Here is a 10,598-nt window from a genome sequence, read left to right as displayed (position 1 = left end):
CTAAATAATATATAAGTTAGTGAATTATGTGCAAAGTATGAACTGCAGGCTAGTAGATGCTCTGTTTTTGGGTCATGTGCTGTATTTGTCAGATTGCATTCCCACATAAAGTGACCCGAACTAGAGCACTTGGAAGCGAACCAAGACCCCCGTTTTCAAGCGGACCAGAGATCAGCTGTTTGGTCTACACCAGAGATCGAATGAGCTTTTACACCAGCCCAAACCAACCAGACAATCCGACCAAACACTCCAGGGTTCGGTTAAAACAGACCGAACTGCTCAGGTGTGAAAGTAACCTAAGAGTGTGTCCTCCCCCCGAAAAACACTCCCATAACATTGTTTATTCAAGCAGGAAATACGATCATAGGCGTCGATACCGTGGGTGTACGGTACTGATATCAGTCGGCTCCATAAATTTCAAATTAAACACTGCAGTTGGTGCTAAGTGGAGCATCTGTCTTAGTGTGATTGGTTATGTCTCTATCAGTCCCCTGCTCCATATCCTATCCACCAATCACAGCGTCTCTCGGATGAAAACGACTCCCCTCTATACAGTGCATGCATGTGCATTAGGTAATCAGAGTGAGACTAAAATGGATAGATTTGTTGTTAAAAAAGCAAAACCTAATGATGCAAGTGCATGGACATCCACCCCCAGTGCAGCGAGATCCACCAGGACCACGAAGCTGATCACGTTATGTGTTATGTGTTACCTTTCATCTCCAGTCCTATCTGTATTTGTGAGAAGTGACGCTGTCCTGAGTTGAAAGCCTACTTTACGGCTTTATTATCTAGTTAATAGGCGTGTGTGTTCGTGTCGGCCGCTGTCCATTTCCTAAGGTTTTTTAAACATTTTTTGACATTTATTTTTTTAAAGGGCGTGTGCCCGTGAGCACCCATGGAGGAAAGCGTAAATCGGCGCCTACAATTAAGACTCATATTTACTTTTATAGTGACGACGCCTCTAGTGGCCTCCTGTAATTGTTACAACGACAACGCAGGAAGTTAGGAGGCAGGTTGGGGTGGTGGATGGGTCAAACAAACACATCTGGTGGACGTTAGAGAAACTGCTGACAGTCAAGTTTCTCACTTCTTTACTTCCTTCTTTCTCTGCAGCTGGAAGATGCTCTTGGTGAAGGGTGGCCCTCTGCTGCCCCCAACACCCAATCAGGTCCCTGGCCTGGACAACCCGCCAATCCCACCTGGCCAGGTATGATTGTCATCATGAATCATTAATCAATAACTAATCATTGTGAGATAGGGCATGCCTTGATGGAGGTCTTCACGTTGGGAGTGCCCTTTTAGTCTTCAGAACAAATCTGTAGGATGTTATCTGAACTTGATGTATATAAATTAGCCTGACTTTCAAACCGAAAAATAGTCTCGCAGTTTTGCTGGATGTATATGTTTACCAGGAGATACCAAAAACATTAAATCCAACAAATTAATAAAACAGAAGTCAGTCAACAATGAGAAACAGTGACGGCATAAACAGGGTCAAATGAAAAGAAAATGGAATTATTTGAAAACCATGTTCAGGTCAGCCTGCTGCCAACCCCGCCTGGCCCGGAGGTCCTGGAGGTCAGCCACCTCCCAACCCCAGCTGGCCCGCAGGCCCCGGAGGTCAACCACCTCCCAACCCCAGCTGGCCCGCAGGCCCCGGAGGTCAACCACCTCCCAACCCCAGCTGGCCCGCAGGCCCCGGAGGTCAACCACCTCCCAACCCCAGCTGGCCCGCAGGCCCTGGAGGTCAACCACCTCCCAACCCCAGCTGGCCCGCAGGCCCTGGAGGTCAGCCACCTGCCAACCCCGCCTGGCCCGGAGGACCTGAAGGTCAGCCACCTTCCAACCCCAGCTGGCCCGGTCCTGGAGGACCTGGACCCGGACCTGTCCCTGCCGTTGCCCCACAACAAAGTCTGGTGAGACATGGATGGATTTATGAATTGTTGAATGGATCGATCTCTCTGTATCTTTCAGTATCTCTGTCTCTCTCCCTCAACCCAAACGCTCGAGGCAAATGGCCCACAACCAAGACCCAGGTTCTCACAGAGGTTTCTGCCTGTTTAAAAGGAAGTTTTTTCTTTGCTGCTGTCTCAATGAATGCTTGCTCTTGGGGGTAATGTTGGAGGGTGGTCTAGATCTGTAAAGTGTCCCGAGATAACTTCTGTTAGGATTTGACACTATACATACTACTGAATTGAATTGGGGATGGATGGATGGATGGTGTCGTGGCAATTTTGTAATCCCACAACAACAACAGGACAAAAATCTCTTGCAGTATCCCACTTTTAATGCTCAGAGCATGATACATAAGACAAAGGTTAGTTTGTAATATGCACACCGATGGGAGGCTGCTCTCTCTCTTTGTACCTGGGCTTGGTCCTCTCCCTCTGGTCAGGGTAGTTTCTTTCAGTTAGTGTATTGTAAACCCTTTGTTTTCAAGACTAAGGGCTCACCAGCCAGAGGTTAGAATCTAATGATGACATCCAGTCAGTCAGTAGTCGGGCAACCACACCTTAGCATGTGCAATCAAGTCAAGATCAATTTATAAAACATTGTAATGTCATGTAAATTAAATACAGCATGATTAAAGACAATGACTGTTGGATGAATGGATAGTTGGGATTGTTGGATGAATGGATAATTGGATTGTTGGATGAATGGATAGTTGGACTGTTGGGTTGTTGGATGAATGGATAGTTGGACTGTTGGATGAATGGATAGTTGGACTGTTGGATGGTTGGGTTGTTGGGTTGTTGGATGAATGGATAATTGGATTGTTGGATGAATGGATAGTTGGACTGTTGGGTTGTTGGATGAATGGATAGTTGGATTGTTGGATGAATGGATAGTTGGACTGTTGGATGAATGGATGAATGGATAGTTGGATTGTTGGATTGTTGGATGAATGGATAGTTGGACTGTTGGATGAATGGATAGTTGGACTGTTGGGTTGTTGGGTTGTTGGATGAATGGATAGTTGGACTGTTGGATGAATGGATAGTTGGACTGTTGGACTGTTGGATGAATGGATAGTTGGCCTGTTGGATGAATGGATAGTTGGACTGTTGGACTGTTGGATGAAAGGATAGTTGGACTGTTGGATGAATGGATAGTTGGACTGTTGGATGAATGGATAGTTGGACCGTTGGATGGATTGATGGATTTTTGGATAGGTGGAGTTAACAGCTGTTTCCTGTTGACAGGCGGTCCCTTACAAACAAAATCTTCCCAATGGAGTTTACGACAAACTGCTCATCACCATCGCTGGGATCGTGAACCCCAACGCTGAAAAGTCAGTATGAACACTTCAACATAAACAATGAATGCATGAATTGTCACATAATATACGACAGTTAACAAATCTTTGGGAATTTAGTCAATGGTGTGATGATGTCTGTTGTTTTCAGGATCACAGTGGACATGTTTGCAGGTCAGGACCTGGCCTTCCACTTTAACCCTCGCTTCAATGAGGGCGGCAAGAAGGTGATCGTTAGGAACAGCTGCATCGGCACCAAGTGGGGGAAAGAGGAGAGAGAACTGCAGAACTTCCCCTTCGTCCAGGGACAGCCATTTGAGGTCCAATATTTAATTCACACTAAGAATACTCATGGTTTAGGTCTTTATTTGTTAATAATGAGCAACCTTTTTGAATGTGAGGGATGACTAAAGTCCCTGTTTGGTTTTTGTTCGTCTTCTAACCAGTGGCATAACAAGCCAACACCGGGCCCTTAAGCAGGATTATCAAGGCGGACCCCCCTACAACAGCACGTGATGACGGCGCAATGTCCACGAGTAGTCTACCATGAATAGGATAGGATCATAGAGACACAGCATATAAGAGATGAGATGACTGACAAAATCAGGAGTAGCCTACGCGCACCACCACAACAAAAAACACTGGTGAATGCACCATAACACATGAAAAAACACACAGGGCAGTCCCTCCAGGATTTCGTGGCCTTTTTTTTTTAGATTGTTGCGGCCCAAAATGCCTGATTTTGCGATAAAAGTTGCGATGTCTTTTGTGTGTTTGTTGCAATGAAGTTGCAGAAGACAGTGAAAGTTGCAAAAAAAGGTTTTTGTATAGTTCTTCAATAAAAAAAAAAAAGGAAACTTGTTTTGGGGCAAATAAGTATTACTATTAATGACTCTGGGCTGAGATTTCCTAGGAACCAAAAAGACTCAGGATGCTGCAGATGTTGGTACAATATGAAAACAGCTGGTGGGTTTAAGACACAAAATAATAATGTATTGAAGGAATCAAATATGAACATATGTGTCACTGTCAGTGGCTTGTTGATCTTTACATTGTTAGTTAATGTCCTATCCTGGCCACACACACACACACACACACACACACACACACACACACACACACACACACACACACACACACACACACACACACACACACACACTCTAACCTGGCCTGGGACACACACACACACACACACACACACACACACACACACACACACACACACACACACACACACACACACACACACACACACACACACACACACACACACACACACACACACACACACACACACACACACACACACACACACACACACACACACACACACACTCTAACCTGGCCTGGGACACATTCATACGGTTTAATAAAGGACTTATTGGACTTTAACTTAGCATTGCACTTACAATAACAAGTGTAGCTGTCCTCTATTTAGGTCATCCTGTACGTCTCATCTCCGGTGTGTGTGTGTGTGTGTGTGTGTGTGTGTGTGTGTGTGTGTGTGTGTGTGTGTGTGTGTGTGTGTGTGTGTGTGTGTGTGTGTGTGTGTGTGTGTGTTGCGGGGGGAACTCCCCCGCAACACACACACGGTCTGATCTCTGCAGCGGGGGGAGTCCCCCCCGCTGCAGAGATCAGACCGGATGTAAACAGCAGCAGCTTTCAGTGACTTTAGAGTGAATAAACATCACAGCGTACATTGATGTTAAAATGTTTACAGGTTGGCAGGACGGTCTGAAATGTTCTGCACGGTCTTTGGTTGTACGTTTTGTTGGTAACTGTGAGATGTTCGAGTCACACACGTGAAGAGAACGGTCTCTGAAACAAGGAAATGAATTTGACCCGTTCTCTCTCCCGCTTGGTCAGTGGCCAAATGCGATGGGGGGCCCCGGCTGTCAATCAATATCTTCCAGGCACGCAGGCCCCTGATTGGTCCGGGCCCGTAAGCACCGCTTACCCTGCTTACCAATAGTTACGCGTCTGCTTCTAACGATGACAATGACGACGTTTACATGCACATATTATTCACATTTTTGTCGTTATTCTGAAAAAGTGAGTATTTAGACTAAAGCCCAGTTCAGACTAAAGATTCTGGATGAGACAACTGTTGGGCGTACACTCACACTCGCCCAGTTAAGTTAGTTACACTGCCAAGGTGCCCTTGAGCAAGGCACCGAACCCCCCCGAACAGCTCAGGGCGCCTGTTCATCAGTCGCAGCCCCCTCACTCTGACATCTCTCCATTAGTGCATGTAAAAGGGTGTGTGTGTGTGTGTGTGTGTGTGTGTGTGTGGGTGGTAACAGTGTAAATTGTAATTTCCCCATTGGGGATCAATAGAGTATTATTATTATTATTATTATTATTATTATTATTATTATTAAACCGGCTCGAGCACGTTTGCCACCAAAGTCAGGTACCTTTGACTAGGCGGGGCAGCTTTATTTGTTGAGCATATTTCAGCAACAGGGCAAACGATTGAAATACAAGAATAAAAGTAACAGAGTCCAACTTGGGCCTCCTAGAGCAGTGGTTCCCAACCTGGGGTCCGGGGACCCCTCAGGGGGGCGGCAAAGATCACAGGGGGGGGGGGGCGCAAGTCTTTGTCTGGTTTGAGGTTGAGGTAAAAAAAATATTTATGATTTATGATAATACACTAGAATATATAATGTATACAAAACTCTGTATAAAAACTATATATTTTTGTTCTTAACATTGTAGGCAGGCTACTTAGTAGGCTAGCTGCTAGCTGCTGTCATCAGGTCAGCTGCTAGCTGCTGTCAACAGGTCAGCTACTAGCTGCTGTCAACAGGTTAGCTGCTAGCTGCTGTCAACAGGTCAGCTGCTAGCTGCTGTCATCAGGTCAGCTACTAGCTGCTGTCAACAGGTCAGCTGCTAGCTGCTAGCTGCTGTCATCAGGTCAGCTGCTAGCTGCTGTCAACAGGTCAGCTACTAGCTGCTGTCAACAGGTCAGCTGCTAGCTGCTAGCTGCTGTCAACAGGTTAGCTGCTAGCTGCTGTCAACAGGTCAGCTGCTAGCTGCTAGCTGCTGTCAACAGGTCAGCTGCTAGCTGCTAGCTGCTGCCAACAGGTCAGCTGCTAGCTGCTGTCAACAGGTCAGCTGCTAGCTGCTGTCAACAGGTCAGCTGCTAGCTGCTGTCAACAGGTCAGCTGCTAGCTGCTAGCTGCTGTCATCAGGTCAGCTGCTAGCTGCTAGCTGCTGCCAACAGGTCAGCTGCTAGCTGCTGCCAACAGGTCAGCTGCTAGCTGCTAGCTGCTGCCAACAGGTCAGCTGCTAGCTGCTGCCAACAGGTCAGCTGCTAGCTGCTGTCAACAGGTCAGCTGCTAGCTGCTAGCTGCTGTCAACAGGTCAGCTGCTAGCTGCTGTCAACAGGTCAGCTGCTAGCTGCTAGCTGCTGTCAACAGGTCAGCTGCTAGCTGCTAGCTGCTGTCAACAGGTCAGCTGCTAGCTGCTGTCAACAGGTCAGCTGCTAGCTGCTGTCAACAGGCCAGCTACTAGCTGCTAGCTGCTATCTGCTAGCTGCTAGCTGCTATCTGCTATCATCCTCGTTTGTCCTGCCGCCACAGCATCACTATTTTATGAATGAAACATGGCAGAGAAACGTAAAAATGCTGATAATCTATCTCGAGAGTTACCTCAGCTTCGGTTTCGGAGGGGGGGCTCAGCTTTTCTTAGACCTAAGTAGGGGGGGGCGCCAAGGAGAAAAGGTTGGGAACACCTGGTCCAGAGGACTTAACCAGTTCCAAACTGGGCCTTCTTGCCATCCATTTGGGGGGGCAATCGTGCTTGGGCACGGTTCAGGGCAACTGGGCCAGTGTGAGTGCACGCCCTAAACTTGCAGCTCCTTGCAATGCTTTGGTCTGAAAAAGCAAGTTGATGACAGTTTGTGTTGTTGATTTTTGTTGCAGATGAAGATCTTGTGCACCAACAAAGAGTTTAAGGTGGCCGTCAACAACGCTCACGTGTTGGCGTTCCAACACCGAGTCACCAACCTCAAATCCATCAACTCAATCAACATCTACTGCGACCTCAAACTGTCCAAGGTCAACCTGGAGACGTTGCCCTGAGGAAAATCTACCACAGGATCCATCACAGATTTGCTAAAGAATACCCAGAGATCTACTGGGGATCCCCCAGGGATCCACCATATATTTGTTGGGGATCCACCAGAGCTCTACTGGGGATCACCAGAGATCTACTGGGGATCCACCAGAGTTCTACTGGGGATCCACCATAGACCTACTGGGGATCCACCAGAGATCTACGGGGGATCCAACAGAGTTCTACTGGGGGATCCACCAGCGATCTACTGGGGATCACCATAGATCTACTGGGGATCCACCAGAGAACTACTGGGGATCCACCATAGATCTACTGGGGATCCAGAGTTCTACTGGGGATCCACCAGAGAACTACGGGGATCCACCAGAGAACTATGGGGATCACCATAGATCTACTGGGGATCCACCATAGATCTACTGGGGATCCACCAGAGTTCTACTGGGGATCCACCAGAGAACTACTGGGGGATCCACCAGAGAACTACTGGGGGATCCACCATATATTTGTTGGGGATCCACCAGAGCTCTACCTCAGATCAACTGGAGATCCTCCTGAATATATCTTTAATAGATCTGTAGATGATTCTTGGAAACGTTGGTATATCAAATGTTCTTTAAAGGTGAAATATTCCCAGAGAGTCCTCAGTGGACCCTGTTGTACTAGCTGTTTTTGACTCATAAATAAAGGGTTAATCTTCAATTTGTTGGAGTTTGTCTGTTTGTATCCGTACACGTTTGATAAGCTGCTGTGGCTCAAAAAGAAGAGCGGGTCGTCCCTCAACCACAAGACTGGAGGTTCGATCCCCGGCATCGTCTGTCAACTTGGGGTTCAGTGGCTCGCGCAAGAACACTTTGAGACTCAAGGGTCCTTGTCCCAGATGCTGAACCCCAAGTTGCTCCCCGGGCTCATAGGATGGGTTGAATGCAGATATTAGTTTTCACTAAGTTGTATGTGTTCAATAAAGTTTCTTTCTAAAGTCTGAGGCATGTAGACTGTGGGTACAGGATCCGTACTTCCAGTCGTAGTTGTAGCTGTCTGCCGTTAGCCTCCACAGGCAAGCTAACGTTAGTTTAGCTAACAGTTAATTCGGCTAACCGCTAGCTGATTGTAGCGGTCTGCCGTTAGCCTCCACAGGCAAGCTAACGTTAGTTTAGCTAACAGTTAATTCGGCTAACCGCTAGCTGATTGTAGCGGTCTGCCGGTTAGCCTCCACAGGCAAGCTAACGTTAGTTTAGCTAACAGTTAATTCGGCTAACCGCTAGCTGATTGTAGCGGTCTGCCGTTAGCCTCCACAGGCAAGCTAACGTTAGTTTAGCTAACAGTTAATTCGGCTAACCGCTAGCTGATTGTAGCGGTCTGCCGTTAGCCTCCACAGGCAAGCTAACGTTAGTTTAGCTAACAGTTAATTCGGCTAACCGCTAGCTGATTGTAGCGGTCTGCCGGTTAGCCTCCACAGGCAAGCTAACGTTAGTTTAGCTAACAGCTAATTCGGCTAACCGCTAGCTGAGACAGCATCTAATAACTTTTAGACCCTCAAAATAAAACCTGACAATTGGTCTTAAGTCAGCTGTAGACGGCTTTTCCCAGCGTTTTGTTTGCGTTAACGTTATTTTTAGACTGAATCAAGCTGTCAGCTAGCGGCTAGCCCAATTAGCTGTTAGCTAAACTAACGTTAGCTTCCTGGTGGAGGCTAACGTGGAACGTGGTGTGTGTTTCTGTGTGTGTGTGTGTGTGTGTCTGTGTGTGTGTGTGTGTGTGTGCGTGTGTGTGTCTGTGTGTGTGTGTGTGTCTCTGTGTGTGTGTGTGTGTTTCTGTGTGTGTGCGTGTGTGTATGTGTTTCTGTGTGTGTGTGTTTCTGTGTGTGTGTGTTTCTGTGTGTCTCTGTGTGTGTGTGTGTGTGTGTGTGTCTCTGTGTGTGTGTGTCTCGTGTGTGTGTTTCTGTGTGTGTGTGTGTGTGTGTGTGTGTGTGTGTGTGTGTGTGTGTTTCTGTGTGTGTGTGTGTGTGTGTGTGTGTGTGTGTGTGTGTGTGTGTGTGTGTGTGTGTGCGTGCGTGTGTGTGTGTGGCTCTGTTTCTGTGTGTGTGTGTGTGTGTGTGTGTGTGTGTGTGCTCTGTTTCTGTGTGTGTGTGTGTGTGTGTGTGTGTGTGTGTGTCTCTGTGTGTGTGTGTGTGTCTCTGTTTCTGTGTGTGTGTGTGTGTGTGTGTGTGTGTGTGTGTGTGTGTGTGTGTGTGTGTGTGTGTGTGTGTGTGTGTGTGTGTGTGTGTGTGTGTGTGTGTCTCTCTGTTTCTGTGTGTGTGTGTGTGTGTCTCTCTCTCTCTGTTTCTGTGTGTGTGTGTCTCTGTGTCTGTGTCTGTGTGTGTGTGTGTGTGTGTGTGTGTGTGTGTGTCTCTCTCTGTTTCTGTGTGTGTGTGTGTGTGTGTGTGTGTCTCTCTCTGTTTCTGTGTGTGTGTGTGTGTGTGTGTGTGTCTCTCTCTGTTTCTGTGTGTGTGTGTCGAAAAAAAAAAACTTGACATGTTAGTGTTTTTCAAGTAGCCCTCAGATGACGTCAGGCTGCATTAGAGGGTCCTGAGATTTGGGGGGTAGGTTTGGTTTCAACATTAGGGGAGGGGGGGGGGGGTCTGGGGTCCCCCTAAACATTGTGAGTGTCAAATGTTTTTTCTCTGATGTTGTTAATAAAGTTGAGACAGATTCAACTTTCGGAGAAATGCAACAATGTCAAGAAAATCTTCAATCAGCACCAAAATACTGCGACAGTTCTGTCTGTACGTCTGACTTTTATTCTGAAAATATTTAGACTTTTATTCTGAAAATATTTAGACTTTTATTCTGAAAATATTTAGACTTTTTTTCAAAATATTTCGATTTTTTCTTCTCCAAAAATATTCATATAATATATAAACTCTTTAAATAAAATATAATAATCAGTGAATACTGTAACACACATTAACTTGTAACAGTATTGAGTATTATTCATTTTTTTCATACTACTGTATATTTTTACTGGCAAAATGCAATACACAAAGATGCAGGTAAACAGCATCAGCACATATATAAAAAATCAATACAAAGAATATAAATTGTTAATATAAAAGATTAAATACATTAAAAACCCCAAAACATATGTTTACACAAATAAAATCCGTTTTAGTCAGAGGATGCATCCTTTTTTCTCACGTAGACGATCTTTGCCAGAATTCTCTACGTCATGACGCAGCGGCGCCAGCTGGACGTCGCTGGCGTCGGTCGGTAGTTAGTTT

The 10,598-nt window shown here is 46.3% G+C and overlaps 1 protein-coding gene across 4 annotated transcripts in view; it reads left to right on the top strand.

Annotated features, from left to right (window-relative positions):
- The window catches only part of lgals3b (lectin, galactoside binding soluble 3b), a 22,419-nt gene extending 14,765 nt beyond the window's left edge, over nt 1–7,654 (top strand). For all 4 annotated transcript variants that reach the window (XM_078277017.1, XM_078277015.1, XM_078277016.1 and 1 more), the window contains 5 exons: nt 1,117–1,210; nt 1,540–1,919; nt 3,207–3,295; nt 3,411–3,579; nt 7,189–7,654. In XM_078277017.1, the coding sequence (XP_078133143.1) occupies nt 1,117–1,210; nt 1,540–1,919; nt 3,207–3,295; nt 3,411–3,579; nt 7,189–7,347 (891 nt within the window). In that variant the 3' untranslated portion in view covers nt 7,348–7,654. The remainder of the gene's footprint in view (nt 1–1,116; nt 1,211–1,539; nt 1,920–3,206; nt 3,296–3,410; nt 3,580–7,188) is intronic.
- Nucleotides 7,655–10,598: the final 2,944 nt, after the last annotated feature.

Source organism: Sander vitreus, chromosome 20 (assembly GCF_031162955.1).
Source record: "Sander vitreus isolate 19-12246 chromosome 20, sanVit1, whole genome shotgun sequence".
NCBI classification, from domain to species: Eukaryota; Metazoa; Chordata; class Actinopteri; order Perciformes; family Percidae; genus Sander; species Sander vitreus.
The sequence above is the reverse complement of the archived record's forward strand: the minus strand, read 5'-3'. Positions and strand labels throughout refer to the sequence as shown.